Here is an 18,344-nt window from a genome sequence, read left to right as displayed (position 1 = left end):
TTCCTCTTTGCTTGCTTACTATTGTTTTTGCTGGCTCGCACTCGAAAAGTTCTGGTTCTTCGTCGAATCGGTGGCGCCGTATCAGAAGCGATCCGGTTCCTGAAACGGTCAGATCCGAAATGTAAACCGTGGTACCGTGGTACCGTGGTACCGCGGTCGCAACTAGGTCGCCGGTAATTACCGAAGTTATTCACTCAGCTATGCAGACGGAAGCAAGCCAGTTGCGGCTGCTACAGAATTTAAGATTCACACTACGTACACCACTCAACTGCTGCTGGTTATCTCGGTTGCTACCACCACCACCCTTCCCCCCCTTTCTCCTTTTCTCCTCACCCTACCAAACCGACAGCCATCTGCCTACCGGTCCCTGCTGCCATCCAGGGTTGACGAGCTTCTTAAATTGCATTACCTATTAGAGCGAGTGCCTTAAAATTGTACCCTCCTCTACTTGCTCCCGGCCGTGTCTGCCTGCTAATTTGCACCGGCAAAGAGAGGGCCCCGGTAATTCGGGGTTAGCTCGGCTTATCTGGCCAGCTGCAATATTCGCAAAGGGGCTGCGAATCTCTCGCCTGCCTCCCCTCAACTCGCTGTCTCCTTCTATCATCGTTGCTGTCTCTTCTTGATTAATGGCACGATTTTCGTTCTTTTTTTCTTCTTCTTCTTCTTGTTTTTGACTCCCTCAAGACGGAATTATGCCGGCTACTCTCTTCGCTTCTGCCATCAATCCGAGGGCATCCTTCTGCACGGTGCTTTCGGGACGTGGCTTGGCATCGATTCGGTGTCGGCGAACCGTATCTCAAATTGGATGCACGTTACCGGCGATAAGAGATTTTTCTAAATACGGACCGAGTCACCGGATGCGGCGAAATGTCTCTGCCGGAACGAGCATGCCGGGAATGGCCGAGACAAAAATTCCACGGTTCCGTCAAACGCTTGAGACTACCTTTTGGACCCAGATTGGGAACCGAATTTGCTATTTGTAGCCAATTAGTACTGTCAACTGCGAATAGTTTTCTTCCTTGAGATATATAGTAACGAGCTAAACTGAGTCTACACTATTTGAAGCAACATAACTTTTTAAAAATCAGGTCAAATGACTTGAATTTTATTGAGAAGTTGGAAGGATTAGTTTATTAGACGAGGTGTAAAAAATTTTTGAAAAAAGTTTGAATTGGTCGGAATCGCAAAAGAAATAGTAAAAGTTGGTTTTTTCAGCCTTTTTATCTGAGCCTGTATTGAAAATGTAAAAAATGTGTTTGATTCGCTTGAATAAATTATATCCATGCTGAAAATTTCACCGATATCGGTTAATTCGTTTACGAGTTATAAACGATTAAAAGTGCGATTTTAAGTCGAAAATCGTGAAAAATGGCAATTTTTCCACTTTTAAGCGTTTGTAACTCGTAAACGGATTAACCAATATCGGTGAAATTTTCAGCAGGGATACAATTTATTCGAGCGAATCAAATACATTCTTTAAATTTTCAATACAGGCTCAGATAAAGAAGCTGAAGTTGTGTTGCTTCAAATAGTGTAGACTCAGTTTTGCTCGTTACCGTACATGGCTAAATTAGAATTGAAGCTCTATTCACAGTTAGTACCATTAATAACACTGCACAAACAGTACAGTGTCTACTCGATACATGTCCAACGCGCGGGTGTGGCCGGGGACATATTTCGTCCAGGAGATTCTTTGATCCACGTCGAACGTATGCGAAAGAATTTTTGTTTATGCAATAGGAATTTGAACTGTCAATGTTTGTAACTGTTTATGTTAGAAGCTTAATTTTTCTAACAACTTTCAATTCGTTTTTGATGATTGGAAAGCAACCTTTCTATTTCTCTAATAATTTGCTCTTCGTTATTGGAGAATATATTGTAGATTTCTTTTTGACTTTATATTGTGGATTTCTTTTTGCTTTTCGTTATCGGAGAACAACCGTTAATTCTTGTAACAATATTCTTTTCGCTGCTCGTTACCGGAATAACAACTTTTTCGTTTCTCATTATTGGGAGACAACCTTTATTTCTTTTTCTCTAATAATTTTCCTTTTGCTCTGAGGTTATTGGAGAGTAACGTTTAATTCCTCTAATAATTCCCACTTTGCATTTCACTGTTTTTGTTCGAAAATAACGAATAAAAGATGGAATTTGCATAACTATCCGCAGTTTCATTATAAACCTTGGATCTACGGTTTCGGTCGGGCGGTGTCTGCAGAATGTAAATTGAAACGTAATGAAATATCGATTGAATCGCGGCTAAATTGCGTCCTTTAATTAATCCTCAGCTTTCCGGGTTGTGTTGACTTTGTTTGGTAAAACGTCGATTTGAACACGGGATAGGTTTGTTTTTGCGAGCTGTGCTATTGTCACGATCGCGGTATCGCAGATCACGCGTAAACTGACCTCTGAATCATTCCGTGTCGCGATCATTCGCGGAGGAGAATATCTCCGTTTGACCGCGTATACAATAATAATACTGTTTTAATGGCTTCACGGCTACCGAAACGAGCGCACAAACAAAATGCATTTCACTCGCGGTCATTTTACGGATTCATGCCAAATTGAACTGCCGTAAACAAACGATCGTTATAAAATCCTTTAATGGATCCTTTTTACGAAGATTCCATACCGCGTTTATCGAAATCGCGCTTAATCAGTTGGGGGTATCAAGCGGTGCCACGTTATCAGCGTTATTGAATATTTAAAATAAATTTAATTCCGTTTCAAAATGGAAATTCTCTCGTTCGAAAATTGTTGTCGAAATCCTATAGGAATTGAATTCAGTCTTATTGAGATCGCTGGGAATGCCAGTTATAGCGATGATCCAGATGTGCAGTTCTAAAGGGTTCAAAGTGAATCTGAAATTCAAAGCAAAGCATACTACACTTTTGTGTATGTCACACGGTCAAATTTCCACGAAATGAACTTTTTAGGGGGTATGCAAAATATTCGCCACCAATACTCGGGGACAGAATACGTTTAATTAATATTTCACATTCATGGGAATCTATATTATAGACAAGGTATTTCGGTATTCATCGGAATTGCTCGCTCAGGAAATAATGAATGCTATAGCTCATGTAAATGTCAGATGTGTTGGCTGTTATTGTGCTGCTTTACAGAATTTATTCAGATTTTGCACAATTTTTAGCTCAACACGACAAGACTTGTTCTTAATTTTTATTCCAAAAAAGTCGGGCGCAAGTTTTAATTCAGAAAATTTTTTTTTGTTTTCACAGTCGATTCAATTTGGAGCATTCTCGATTAAAAGTTCCTAGAGAAGATGAACGATGGTCTGCAAAAGTACTGTTTCAAACTCTGAAATGAGTTTAATGTTGTCTTTTTAACACTTTGGCTGCCCAACTAGAAACCTCAAAAATTCCATAAAATCAGTGTTATTTAATGAAATAAAAATTGAAAAAAATTAAATGTATGATACTGAGTAGTCCTCCAACTTTCTGGAATTTTACAGATTCTAATCAAATTTGGTACAATAAATACACTAACGTAAAAATTCATTTTAAAACATGGACAAATAATTCCGTCACCCACATATGAGTGACACGGCAGTCAACGTGTTAATAGTGTTATTTTCCACAAAATTATCACCGCAATTTCCGAATAATCGGAAATTTCTAAGTAATCTGAATTATTTCTGAATAATCCGAAATTTCGTGTTCAGTTTTTGGATCCACTTGTACGTTCGTGCTTTGCGCCGGTTCCCTTAGGTAAATAATCAAACGGCCGTACGATGACATTTCCGGCCGCTTGTAGCATGCCTTTCCGGGAACAGATATTACTACGTGTTATGTGGGATGACATAGAAGACAGAGGAGCTTACACCGACAGAGGCCTTACTACCACAAAGGCATTGCTGCTTCTGCCATGGGATCGCAAGCCGTCACACGGTACAGTGTGGTTTACTTTGTGGATCAAGACTGTGTAACCAGCGCGAACGTTTCGCGACGTCATCGCCGACGTTACTATTGAAGATTACCAACAGGTTTACGCATTCTCTCGGGACGTTAGCAACTTGTTAGGAACGTCCGCAAATATAGGCGACGCCCGTGCTTCTCTTCCAGAAAATATTGCGTTCTTGCAACGTGTCGTTCCAACTCGAAATATGTTAGGAGATCTCGTGAAATCAGATTCTCCGAGGATCTACCTCGTTGCCACAGCACGACGATCACTAATCGTTTGGGGACACAGGATCTTTCATTGGTCAGGTGATTTGAGCACGTGCAAAGTCAATTATTAATTAAATCTTCGCACTCCAGCGAGTTCTCTCGCTTCGTGTTTTGCAAATAATATTTCTATATTCCTTCGTCTGGGTTCAAATAATTTAGCTTGATAAACGACAGGATTTATTAGAGAATTACCAAAATACAGATCGGAAGTACTCAGTTATTGCACCCAATATAATGTTGGAAATAATGACCTCGTTTAAACGAAATTTTGAAATAAATACCTCCTAAAATAAAAAATTGATAAACGAAGGTCCTAAAAATGATCAATTGAATGGTCCTAAGGTTAAATCTTGTATTTTTCTTCGAAATCTTGATCAGAATTGTCGAAAGTTTCGGGAATCAAAGATAATCCTCGAACAACGGTGCTCACCTCTTTCATCGCCCTTCCGTATAATTCTGCTTGAAGAACAGTGACGAACGAATTGGAGACAATGGAACACCGTGGAGCGTCTGCAGTAGGCGCGACCGCGGTGTATTAATTGAAAGCTACTGGGAAACCGTATATCATTTGAAAGCCCGCGGGCGTTTAAAGCTCAGCAAATGATTTCACAATGAAACGGTAGGACGCCCGGAGGAGCTGCTGAAAACACCGGGGCTAAGTCTTGATGACGTTGCGTGAGGGTCTCGCGAACAAGTTGATCGTCGTTCGTAAGAAAACAAGGTTCGTAAAATATTCAACCGGTACAGTTCGCGGCCACCGGTGCGAGAGCGCACTTTGAATTAGAGACACCTTTACCGCAGGAGATCTTCCCCTTTATTCCGCGGCGCTCGTAGCTCCTCATAAAAGGAAACCGTTGCTGGCCGGAAGAACAAAACGCCGGGAACCGTCGCAACTTAGAACTGGAGGATACTCGCCGCCCCATTCCCGGCAGTCTTCACCCGTTTCTTCCGCGCAAGAAAATTTCTCTTTAATGGAAACGACCGCCGCTACGGAGCATCTTCTTTGTTACATCGGCCGCGAACAAGACGAGGGAAGGTGATGCAGGAGTAATGGTCGGGGGATCGCAACGGGGAGAATATATTTGGTCTTGTACACTCGCAAACTAAGTTTGCTCATCATTACCGTGCCGGCGGAATTTTCGTTAAGGAACACTGCGAGTACTCCTCTCTCTTCCCCCCCCCTCCTAGCTCTTTACTTACCCCCCAACCGAATTGCATACCGCGCGTTCCCGGAACCACTTGCAACTTCTTTGCCAATTTCGTTTCGGCGATGCGGCTCGGTTAAAAAGCGTGTTTCTGTGTATGAGTGTGTGTGTGTGTGTGTGTGCTTGGCAGTAACGATGTCAATCGTCTGCATCCCTTTAACGGGCCTCCTTGTTTTAAAGGGGCAGACCACTTTGCCTGTACAAGGACGTGCTACGTTCTTGGGAATTTTTTCAACGGCAATTAATTAGTGAAAAATTCCTCCGGTTTTACGGGCGATATTAGCAGTAACTCTTAACTTTACTCGCCGTTCTTACCGGAAGAAAATATTAAAAAATGCCAGGGCTGTTCGGTGTTTTTGAGATACTTTTATCGGTTCCGGCAGTCGTTGTTGACAAAAATTGAAACGCTTGAAACGAAATGTTTATTTTTCAAATGTCTGTGTCGTTTTACTACGTCAATTGTCTTCAGGATAAGGTTGAATGGTTCAATGAGGAAATAAAATTATTTGTTTTCGTGTAATTTTTTGAAGATCTCAAGGTTACCTCAGTTCTTTTAAAACGGAACCACACCCTTTTGAACACCTACGATGATAGTTCGTTTCGTTCGGTGACTATAATTACTCAAGGTCATTCAAGGTCACAGACAGAGGAAACGTATGCGTAACCGTCCGTGGTCTTTAGCAACTCCAGCAAAAATTAAAATACTTAACCTAACTAAGGGGAAAATGTGGTCATTGGAAAACAGGTGGAGTTCGTTATAGTCATCCTAACAGTGTTCTACAAGTATCACGCAAACCAAGGCCGTCCGATGGTAACATGAATCCGAGAAAGTGATTCAGAATGACGATCTTGATAACATATCTCAAGGTCATTGAAATAGTCGAGGAATTATTCCGAATAATTACCATAAAATTGTGTACCTTTTCGTGATGAATATTTAATTGCAAAAATATAAATTCTATGACTGTCGCAATGTCTACATGTTTTTGTATCACCTTCCTTTCTGTTGTCAGCGTATACGTACAGGAAATCTACTGTCCGGTAATAAGGTGCAGGAAGCGAAACGTGCAGCGTGGGAATGTTGCAGCGAAATTGTGCGTCGAGTAAATATTGATAAGATCGTCCGGCGTGTAACGTCTCTTTGAAAGAAAAATTATGCCGTGGAATCGACCGTAACGTCTGCCAGGAATTGGCGGACAGACCGCGTCAGAAAGGAGTTCGACGGCGGAAGAAATTTCTCGTAAAAAAAGTCGACACTGCGAACTACTCGTTATCCCTTATCGGAAAGAAATAGTTTCTTATTTCCCGCGCCGAGGTCCAAGCAAACTTGTTTGCATCGTTATTGGCTACTTTCGAACGCCCGAGCGAGAGACCGTGCTGCTCTCTCCTGCATCCTTAAGAATGACTCAATTTCCGCTGTTTTCCTAGGACCCGCGGAGTCCTACAGGATCCTACCGGTACTCCGAAAGGGGAGAACTGGACGAGCGTGCTCGACCATGCTCGCGACGTTCGAACTTTCCTTGAAATTCATCTTTGCAAATTGTCCAATTACGTGACAACGGTGGACCGTCCCTTTTTCAAACTTTCGTTATCCGCAGCTTCCTCGGGGATGTTCGATCAGTCACGTAAGATTTCCTCCATTGCCCACCGTTGCAATAAATCTTCCTTGCTCTCGCGTTTCTCGTAACTTTTACACAAACTACCCTGGACCAGTTATTTAACTGTAATACACTGTTTACTCGATATATGTCCAAAACACGGACATATATCGCCCAGGAGGTACTACTCCTAGAATGAAATTTAATTTTACATAAAAATTCGCGGTTCAGCAACGGGACATAATTAAATCGTTGAATACTTATATTTGCAAGTGGAAGGATCTATGTTGCAAACGAATATATGATTAAGAAAACATGAAACTAGGAATAAAATACAATATTGTTAAATTAAACTCTATAGTGAGAATAAATGATATGTCAACTGACGATATTTTGCAAAATTATTTCTGAGAAGTGTATGACGGTTTGCAAAACGATGAAGTACTTGTTCATGTACTAATGTGTAATGAAACTGTATATGTATACGAAATTATCGAGCATTCTGAAATTAGAGCGGAGTATAACGAGATTTAGAAGCACCAGCTATAATAACTTTCCTAGAACAATAATTTTCTTCAACGTTTCGTGTTTACTTTTCTCATTGTGCCTGTTCTCCGTTCGCAGTGTTTCATTAGAGCCAATATTAACTTATCGAACTTATTATACGTGTACTCTGAGATATGTATTTGTCTTCTTTGTATTCACATTGACGCGCATATACACCGAAATGAATGAATAAACAAAAAAAGAAAAAGATTTCAATCTCGTCAGGAAGCGCGAGCAAAGTTGATTTCAAGGCAATCGGGAACGAGTACAGAATCGAATTTCTGTACCGTCAAGAAACAACAATGCATAGGATTTGAACGACGTCGCGAAGAAGAAACATACTAAAAAGATCATCTGTTTATGGAAACGAACGTGCTCCAAATATTCGCGCAAACATTCTCCTAGCACCATACTTTGCGCAGTTTTTATTGGAATTATTATCATCTCTCGCGAAAGCATGTTTACGATTTGAATAATCGTGAATCGTGGGACACCCTGTATGTTGGTCAAAGTTTCATGAAAATAAAAAATTTGTACCACTGAATTAGTATTGTCTCACTCTCGTCCCTCCAGAGGTCCCTACAGTGTTTAGTCGATATATGTCCAAAACACGGGTCCAGCCTCGGACATATATCGGATAGGAGATACTATTCTTTAATCCCTTGGCTCCTCACGGGGTATACCCAGCGGCAGTGGGGATAGTTCTGGGACTTTTATCTGCTAGGCATTTGAGACATATATAGAGTAAACACTGTACTCCGCGTAAGTGGTCATAAATGTTTCACAATTCCATGCACATCTCATACACACATATCGAGGCGTTACTGCGATCCGAAATCGATCATGGTAGGACGCGTTAAAAAGCTTTCGCAGCGAAGATCATTAACAATAGATCAATTCGATATTAACGCGTATTGGTAACCTAGCTCCGATCCCGGCACACGATAGTACATCATTTCGAAAGCGTAATTCACAATGGCCGCGGTTATAAAAGGATAATCACCCTCGTCAGTAGCACCGTCGAGCTGGTCGATCGATAGGATGAAACCATAACGGTTAAGTGGTCCTTAAAACCTTGATTAGGCAGTCTAGTCCAGTATCGCGAAGTAGAATTTCAACAATTCCAGAAACTAACAATTCGAACGGGCAGAAATGAAACTGCGAGTTTGTTATGCAATAAGCGGCGCCAGTCAAAGCAGCTGCCTAACAGAATTTGATGTGGTGATCCGGTTAGATATCGTTCGCAGTTTAGAGAATTTACTGGAAAACTGTGCTGCACGCCCCCCTGGAAGTGTAATCAAATCGGCAGCCATGCAGATCTGTAAGGTAACTCTAATCAATAATTTCAGGAATCGCGTACAGCTCTCTAAATTAGTTGATCAATAATTGTTTATCTCCTTCTCACGTAGACAATTTAGGAATTTTCGAGTGCATTTACTTATTCAAATAAGTGACGCAACCAAGAAACGGACCAGAAATATTAAAAGAACATAGTAAACTGAGAAGTCTTGATCTAAATGCCGGATTCTCGGGTCCGTGCTGTGACATGTATCGTGTAGGGCTACTATTTTCTCGTGACCTCAAGAAACGACGTAACTTTTATTTCAACCATATTTTCATAACTTTTGTTGTTTACGACTTACAAGCACGCATATGGAAAGGCCGGTTTAGATGAAAGACGGCGGTTTAGGTTAAATTGATATCTCGCGCAAAGTGAAAAACGGGCACGAACGAATTACAGCTATATCCTTGGATGGGTCTAAGAAATATTTATGCAAAGTTTCGCCAAAATCGGAGTGTGCAATTTCCTTGTAAATAAATTGAAAATTGTATTCTCTGAGATGCGCTTTCATTTCGCACCCATTGCGCACTCATTCCGAGTGTAGACCGCGGACAGTCTCTATAGCGCGAGGGATGGAAAGTTCATCCGGACCTTTATCCGGTGGTCAAAGCCCTTTAGACGACGCATCGATCGTGCTCACTCTAATGTGGATAGTTGAAACTTGCGCCAACGAGCTGACGATATAGCGTACACCGGTGGTCACGGTGCCTGTACGCGGCCAAGTACACGCGCCCATATGTCACGTATGGTCGCCGCATTGATACAGCGTTCAACGTATATTTACGTTCTCCATCTGCACCCTGCTTTTGTCGGCCACGTTGATCCGCCAGTATCGAATGGCCAATGTTCCAACTGTGCAATGTTACCGACTGCAACAGGATTGCTAACGCGAAAATTGATCCGTGTTGCTTGATTTGGTGGGAACGGTTGGCCTCACCCCTTGGGCGCTGACCGGTTTTCTGCTTAATAATTCAGCATCATGCCAGAAAATTGGTCGGTTCGTCCGTCGATCGATGAAGCTGATCAGGCTGCTACCGTAGGTTTTCGATGTTCGTGACTGCTTTAAGGGATAGTCACGTGACTTTTTCAGTGTCAGCAGGTCGGTAACCGTTGTATAATTTCCATTCACAGCCTTCACACACAGACTTAGATCCGTCTCGGTCTTGATCCGACGGCTCTTAATGACTAAACTTGTCACATTTTTTGTATTATCGATATTATGAATTCTGACGCCAGAAACGTGCTTCAAGTTTTTGGCTTTATTTCAAAGGGAATCAAGACAAAATATAGGTCAATTTGTAGCTGGAGATATTTTTTAGTGCGCGCTACTCCCGATTTCATCCAGAAAACTGATCCAATGGCATAAAAATGCTTGGATTCCACGGCATGCACATCGTCAATTTTTGGCATAATTCTATGGCTTATATTACCGAATATCTGCATAATCTCGCCAGCTCGTGATCAGCGCGCGCTAGATTGAACCTTCCTCTTTCGAACGAGCCCTTTCCCAGCGAAAAATATTCTCATATAAGGACGAAAAGTTGAGAGGCACGTAAAACGTAATTTTTCGCCTATTTTTGTCGGTAATGTGGTCACTCTACCTTATCGCGAATCTACGAAGACCGGGCCCTTAAGGGAGCCAAGGAAATTTATTTTGTCGAGGGGATTGACAGAAACTCGTCCCTTGTATCTACACTTTTAACGCCGCTGCTACCCCTAAAGAGATACCAAAGTAGAAGAGTGGAACCAAAAACTATTTCGACACTAAATTTCCTAGTCTTGAGAAACTGTCGATGTTTAAACAATGACGATTTCGTTAAAACTTATGATACAGTGGTAATCCTAGTCTCATTTCTACTTTTACTAACCATCATTCATTTCAGCCTAAGACAATTTCGCGGGACGCGACAGGTGCGAACACATGTTTCCTCTTGAAATTTTTTTTATACGTGTCAGGATTAATATCGCGTTTGCCTTTATTATTTATGAAAATTGTCTCCACGTCAAATATGCAAACTGCGAATTTGCTTCATTAAATACTTTTTGCGAAAGCGTATCCACGAGCCACTGAAAAATGAAACCGCATTTTTAATAAATTTCATAATTTCATTGTTTAAATATATACTGTTTCAAAAATGAAATATCTACTTTCATAAATTTATTAACTGCTGACAGACGCGTATTTATATATGGCTTCTGAATAATGGTTGGCATACGTCAGAAATTGTTATAATTAACTCTGTCACGGAATTACATACATAAATTAATATACAATTGTGTTCGCAAGAATCAAATTTCACATTTCAAAAATTGATGATCGTGTTGCGTTTCAGGAAATACAATTGATGATTTGCATATCGCAGAATACGTTATATCATTTTCGGTTAATATGGGCTACTATACAGGGTGTCTCACCGGATATTACCACCCTGATTTGCGTCATTATTAAATTGTTAATTACTATATATGACTTGTGAAAATTTGTTAGTTTATCATTCACCGTTTGAAGATGTATCACAGAAGCTCGACGTAAAGAGAATCAAGAGAAGGTTAGAGATACGAAACATGGTCCCACGGAATAATTATGGCGTTCCAGATTATGCGAGGTATTCTACGCGACTGGTACACGTCGTAACTCTTTCCTGGTTGCAATTAAAAAAGAGCTTCTGGGACAATAATTTTTTTAAACGAGAACGTACATTATCTTCGCACAAGACAACGGCTGTCTGCTGTTGTCGTTCGTATGCACATGTTTGCACAAACATGCAACATTTATAGTCAAATTCCAAGAAATTCGGGTAAATTCAAATGTAATCACTTCCGATAATAATTCTACCGGATGAGGAACAACCTGCAACTACGTTAGAATTTCTTGAATATTTTACCAATTTTAATTTTTCAGTCTAAGGCGATACACAATCAAACATTATTTATTACACGAATTAATAAACATTGAATCTGGTATTTTAATTAACTGTTCTATTATACGAACTTTCATGTTTCACTATTTAGTCTATTTCTTATTCTAGAAATATTTTTTAGCAAACGTTTCAAATAAATTGTTTTCCTGGAATTTTTGTGACAGAGTGACATTTTTTTGTACAAAAATTTTTCCAAACGAAACATAAAAAATTCAAACAGGATTTGTGTCGAAACAGAGGATAACCGTTCACTTTGAATTCTGTATAGAGCATTGAAAATAAAAGAGTCTTTTATTGACTGGAAAGAGATACAGAAAACAAAACGCTCGACTACCCCTCGCAGAAACTGCATTCTAGTGTTAAACAATATATTGTGCAATTCATTTTGCATGAAATAAATCTAATATCAGTCTCCCCTGATATCCTATTGTTAAATTATTATACCACTACCACCCATCTGTCGCTTCTGTGATTTTTTTCTTTCACATGTCGAGAAAATAATTATTTATGGATCATCTATATCGAAACATTTTTCGTTGGAAAATTTAAGGAATTGTTCATCAAGACAATATAAGACGAAAATGAAGAATAAAGAAGTTGCGATTTCGGCTTCATTTTTTAGTTATTCACAATTAAAAATCCGCCTGAAATGCGGCAACCCGACCAACAGAGGCGTGCGTTGCTTACGTCACAGAGTCTCGCGCCTCAGTGACGGTCGGGTTGCCGCATTTCAGGCGGATTTTTAATTGTGAATAACTAAAAAATGAAGCCGAAATCACAATTTTTTTACTCTTCATGTTCGTCTTACATTCTCATGGAGAACTACCCCTTAAATTCTCTCCCACCTGTAGTGAAAAAGAAAGGTTCTACGTTGATTGTATGGAACGCGGAGCTAAATAACGACGCGTTTCTTCTTTCAATAATTTTAAGTCTTTCTTGTCATAAGCGCACAAAGATCCACAGGCGGCTACTTATCGTTTTGTCGTGAAGTATACCCCGGGGCCCGGGCGGTTCGAATAGTTTCATTAGTCCATTCTTGTGAAGTTCAACCGACTGCTCCTATTAATTCTGATTTCTCCATTAATTCCTAAGTTTCGACGTAATGGAAGAAAATTAATCCAGAAGCGGCCGCGCAGAGGGGAAATTCTCAAGGAGCGGGATGAATCGAAAGGGGAAGGTAAAGTTTCCCGGCACGGCACCGCGTTCCTCTCGCGTGTTTCGAAGAGCTTTCGCGTTGCGTTCGTTGCCGACACCCCATCGGGAGCTCCTTTTATTTTCGTCCAGGCTCGAAAACTCGACAAAAACCGGTTGTTGCCCGTTAACGCGCTGCCCGGAGAAATAATTTCGCAAGATTTATCTACATCGTTACACCGGGGGAATAAGCTCCGCTTCTTAGCCGGGCCAGCAACTTGTTCCAGGACAAGCGATACCTTTATCTTCGTTAAGCTTATTTCGCGCCGTTTCGGCGCCCCTCCCCCTCCTCCCCAACCGACATATTTTACCGCTTGTATCTACTCCCGGACGTCGGCTCGGTCTGGCTGCTAGTATATCAGGAATCTGTTGTTGGCTGGATGCTGAAGGTTTATAAGCATTAATGGCGACAGTTACGGCGTAATAAAAGGTGTGCGAGAATTGTTCCTCGAGCCTCCGCTACACTGTTTACGTACCCACTCGGGGCTCTTAATTGAAGAGGAGATGGTCGAATATGAAATACGGCGGAGAAACGAGACCCCAAGGTCCTGCCCCTAGTGTTTACTGTATATATGTCCCAAATGCCTAGCAGATAAAAGTCCCAGGACTATCCCCACTACCGCGGGGTATACCCCGTGAGGAGCCATGATCCGGGGCCTCTAGAACTTTGCTGTCCTTTTCTACGTTCGGCGTGGATCAAAGAACAGTATCTCCTTGCCGATATATGTCCCTCGATAGACACATGTTTTTGACAAATATCGAGTAATCACTGTATATACCGTATATCACGTTCTTGATAGGCATCGCTCTTTTCTATAACCCCTTGGGCTATAATAACGAGTCAGAAGATACTGAACAGAACGTATAGTGCTACATGTTTGTGTTATTAATTCTCCGTAAAACGAAATCAAATTCTATTTCGGTGTAGTCGATATGCATATAATCCCGTGCACAGGCCAAATCGATTAATCCTTTCCGGTTCTGTATCGAGTCAGACGCGGAATTGGAATTTTTCTCTTCCATTATCATGTAGTATATTACTTTTCGAATGTACTGCACGGTTACATAGACTTACACGACGTGCGCGATTTATCTGGACGCGTGTAAATATCTCGAAAAATATGAACGTTACGGGGAAAATTTTCAGACAAGTGTTGTTGGGTCTCGAGGTGCAGATGCTAATATTCATTTGACTTTGCGATGACCTTGTAATTTCCTGTCAAAACGTTTTTTATAATCTCGATAATTGTGAAATAGAAAACTGGTCAAGTTTGACCGTGCTAGGTGGTTCAGTGTCAACACTGAAATGGATTATAGGGTGAAGTGAAAATTCCATTATCAAGTAACTAATAATAGACTGCGGATGTTTATGCAATTTTCAATTTTTATCGGAAAATTTCAGGAAAGTAGAAACAGATACAATCTAATTTTCAGTAGTAGCGACCTTTATTCTGTGGGACTTTATATTATAGCATTTTTTGAAAATTTTCTGAAGCCATAAATGCATAAAGATCCGCAATCTACTAATAATAGTTAACAACGCTGACCGGTTCTATAAATAAAATAGATGAAGCTTCCGTGAAACGCACAAAATTCTGTGCGGTATTCAGCGTATTAATAACAAAAAAAATGGAGCATACAAAAAATGATAGAAAACCTGACTTACACGCCAATAACGCCGCAGATACAGTGGCTCGCTTCCAAAATGTTCATTACGCGTCATCTAGCAAACTAATCCTAGCTTTCCAGAGGTATCGAAGTCGTTGGACCCAATTATAAAACAGTTACTCTGATTTCAAGCTTGTGTGTGTGTGTGTGTGTGATCAATTACGCGAGTCACTGTCCAAGAGCGTCCACAAATCCGTGCAAACGAGCACACACGTGCAGCAATTAGTGTTCCGAAATCCTTCACAGTTTAAAGAGATTATTGAAAACCCTTTCGGCCGGTCGCTCGGTACCGGTATCCGCAACGATTCGGGGATATCGGCGATCGAACCCCTTCACTGATCCAGACGAACGACAGTAATTAAAAGCTGCGATTCTAATCGGTGCCCCCGGCCACGCTCCTCCGGCGCTTTTAGACGGCGACGTGGTCCTTTGTCCACGACGAAACTCCCCGGGAAGAGAGTCAAGCGAAAGAGAGTAGACGATGAAGAGGGGTAACGGCGGAGAAAGTGTCGAGAGAAAGAGAGACAGTGAGAGAGAGAGAGAGAGAGGGTTGACAGAGGGGCGAGTGCAGAGCGGAAGACACAGCCTATCGGTCTACTCCATCTACGGTCCCAGGTTCATCCTGAATACGAATGAGCTCCTGGTCGATCGGCCTCTCGAGCACTAATTGAGAAAGTTCCGCGGCGGTGCGCTGCCTAGTGTTTCCTCAGGATGAAGATAGCCGACCACCTCCGGGGAGTGGGAGAGGGTAACTCTTCCTCGTCCATTCCTCTTCTTCGTGATTAAGGCCTGTTTCTTTAGGCGGCTTCCCGCTGGCGGATAACCGCCCGGGGAAACCGGCGATCCTTGCTGGATCTAGCTGCTCGTAAGTGACGTATCTTGGGATCGGACCGCGGATGTTTAGAACGAAAGGGGAGCTCCCCGTCGTTTCGGTGGACTCGAGTTTTATTCGACGTCACGGACAACGTTTATTACCCTGCGCCGCGAGTTTCTCCAGACTGATGGCTTCCTCTTCGACTATTCCGCTCGAATTTAAAACTTTCGCCAATTTCTCCGCGTTACGTTCTCCTTTCGGAAGCTCTCGTTGACCGTCGGCAGGCTAATAGTAGTCTGATTGTAGTTGTTTTCGTCGTTAATTAGGCGATAGAATTGTGGAACTTATACGAAATTATGGAACATCTGTAGGAACGTGGATCGAGGGAGGAATTGATACAGATCTTCTAACGATGTAATACCACGCGATTATGGTCACAGGGTAGATAGTTCGCCTGGATCTTCCAAGTCTCATCGGAGTTTTTGGTATTAACTGTTATCTAGATTACGCGAGACAGTCCTTGAACCAGAGTTGAGCATTGTTCGAATTGTTCCGAATAAATATTCGTCGAAAATAATTATTCGAATAAACCCTTTCTGGTCGAATATTTTATTCGGAAAATAGTTATTCAGTATCCGTAACAAGTTATTCCCTTTATTTGAATATTTTATTTGAAAAAATATCGGAAAATAAAAGGATCAAGGCGATAGTTCCGAAAACCGGTCCTATCCGATCGAGCTGAAATTTGGTAAATAAGTTCATTTTGCATTAAAAACATGTTTCCCAAAAGGATTTCTGGCGGCTCTGTTAAACTGAAGAGAAGTTAATTGTAAAAATTAATATGGAAGAAATTAGTCGATACGCTACGACAGAAACGCTTTGTATTCTATCATTTCTCCGAATTCCTGTGCGAATAAATACTTATTCGGATACATTTTTATCGAAATAAATTTCTATTCGATTGGACATTTATTCGATAGTGTCGAATAACATTTTATTCGTTAGTCATCTAAAATTTTGCCCAACTCTGCCTCGAAATCCGGGAGTTAAATAATACTTAAGAATTCCCGTTGGTTTCTCCCGCAACTAAAATGTCTCGACAATTAATACCGTCGAGAATTGACGATTCTGACAGGTTGTAGAACAAGGCAAAAAAAAAAAGAAAAAAAAAAGCGGAACAAGCGACGGTATTACGAAAAATTTCGAAAATCCATGTCACTTTTTTTCAAAGCGTTTCTATGTAGAGTCGCTTGAAAAAACTAAAAAAAAAAAAAAAAAAAAAAGACAAAATGGCCCGGAGCGTAAATTCTTCTTTGAGTATGCGCATTCATTAAATGGAAGCTCGACTCACCGATCGGATGAACGAGGTAGCGCGATGATGCCAGCAGCAGGAGGATCAATTCGAGTCCGCCCATGATGGCTTCGATTCATGTATCCATCGTGCGTTCATCCATGAACCCTCCTATAATAGAAAAATCTGTATGAGTGTGCGATCGTTGCATCTATTGGCGAAATCCGACTGCTACTCGAACGCGGAATCCTTCTCGAAATCGAGGGCTCGCGGAAACTGAATTATTCGCGATTCACGCGCATCATTTTCTTACGAGCATTTCAAAACGATGTTGCGATCGACCTTTTCCGAAACTGGGCCATCGTAACGCCTATTTTCATGTACACCTACTCACACATAGAGTGTCCAAATGTTGAATTACCGAGGCTCGATTAGGTACGAAGCGAATGTTTTAACCCTTTGCACTCGAAGCCATTTTAACTCTAAAACGAAACATTTCTTCCGACCTAGAATATTTCCCTTCTATATATATTTTTGCATGCTGTACATACGAAAATGGTGCAATTCACTTGTACAGTACTGAAATGTTTAGTAATTTATTAAATACAAACAAATTTGATAATGCGAAAAATATTTTGAACAATGATACAGGAATTATTAGATATTTTAATCAAGCTCGTCGTTAAAGAGAAATCAGGATACCGAGAGGTATCTCGCTGTTGACGTTTACGCGAAAATAAATATTCATAAACGCATCAGTTTATAGAAATTAATCATATCTCGCGAAACGAGTGACGCAGCTAGCGGAGTTTTATTTTTCTCGCGCGGCCCGTTTCATCAATTCGCGAGCTGCACGATTATGAATTCGTTAATTGCCAATTATCTGCGCGTAACGAGATCGACCCGGAATATAAATTTCGATCGTTGCGAGACGTTTTCACGGATATTGTGGTCGTATTCGGAATTGAATGCTCCGGAGCTCGTAGATTTCGAGACGTTCGAACGGGAAGACGAGAGAAAATTAATTGATCATTCTAAGGAAGATGAACGGAGCGCCAATACATCATTACGTTAATTAATCACGATTAAGTTCTGAAAGTCGCTACACCTGAAACGCTGAAATGTAAAAAGAGGTAGTTCGGTTAAACTTCACCTTGGCAACCCGGAAATTTTTAACTTGCTTTTATATAATCCAGTAGATTTTGACAAGAAAATGCTAAAAATTTAAGCTGTAGTGTTAGAAATTCGCTGGTTAAAAAGTTACGCGTGTTTAAAGTTAAGCGATCCTTCTCTAGAACCTGTAGAGTACATACCAACATGGCGGCGCCCTTAGCTGCCAGAAACACTTAAAATCGCTCAACTTTACACACGTACAACTTTTGAACCAGTGAATTCCTAACATTAAAACTTGGATTTTTGGCATTTTCTCGACAAAATCTACAGGATTATGTAACAACAAGTTAAAAATTTCTGGGTTGCCAAGGTGAAGCTAACCCGGCAGTGTTCGTGTCTCTCGTGGTTCCTCGATAATTCGCAAATTGAATAATGGAGAAGTTGATACGGTGGCAAAAGAATGTA

The 18,344-nt window shown here is 41.0% G+C and overlaps 1 protein-coding gene across 2 annotated transcripts in view; it reads right to left on the bottom strand.

Moving 5' to 3' along the window:
- LOC143361522 (limbic system-associated membrane protein) overlaps positions 1-18,344 on the bottom strand; it is a 113,262-nt gene that overhangs the window by 39,026 nt on the left and 55,892 nt on the right. For both annotated transcript variants that reach the window (XM_076800992.1, XM_076800993.1), the window contains one exon: positions 16,827-16,937. In XM_076800992.1, the coding sequence (XP_076657107.1) occupies positions 16,827-16,890 (64 nt within the window). In that variant the 5' untranslated portion in view covers positions 16,891-16,937. The remainder of the gene's footprint in view (positions 1-16,826; positions 16,938-18,344) is intronic.

The sequence above is a fragment of the Halictus rubicundus genome, chromosome 15, assembly GCF_050948215.1.
Source record: "Halictus rubicundus isolate RS-2024b chromosome 15, iyHalRubi1_principal, whole genome shotgun sequence".
Taxonomy (NCBI): domain Eukaryota; kingdom Metazoa; phylum Arthropoda; class Insecta; order Hymenoptera; family Halictidae; genus Halictus; species Halictus rubicundus.
The sequence above is the reverse complement of the archived record's forward strand: the minus strand, read 5'-3'. Positions and strand labels throughout refer to the sequence as shown.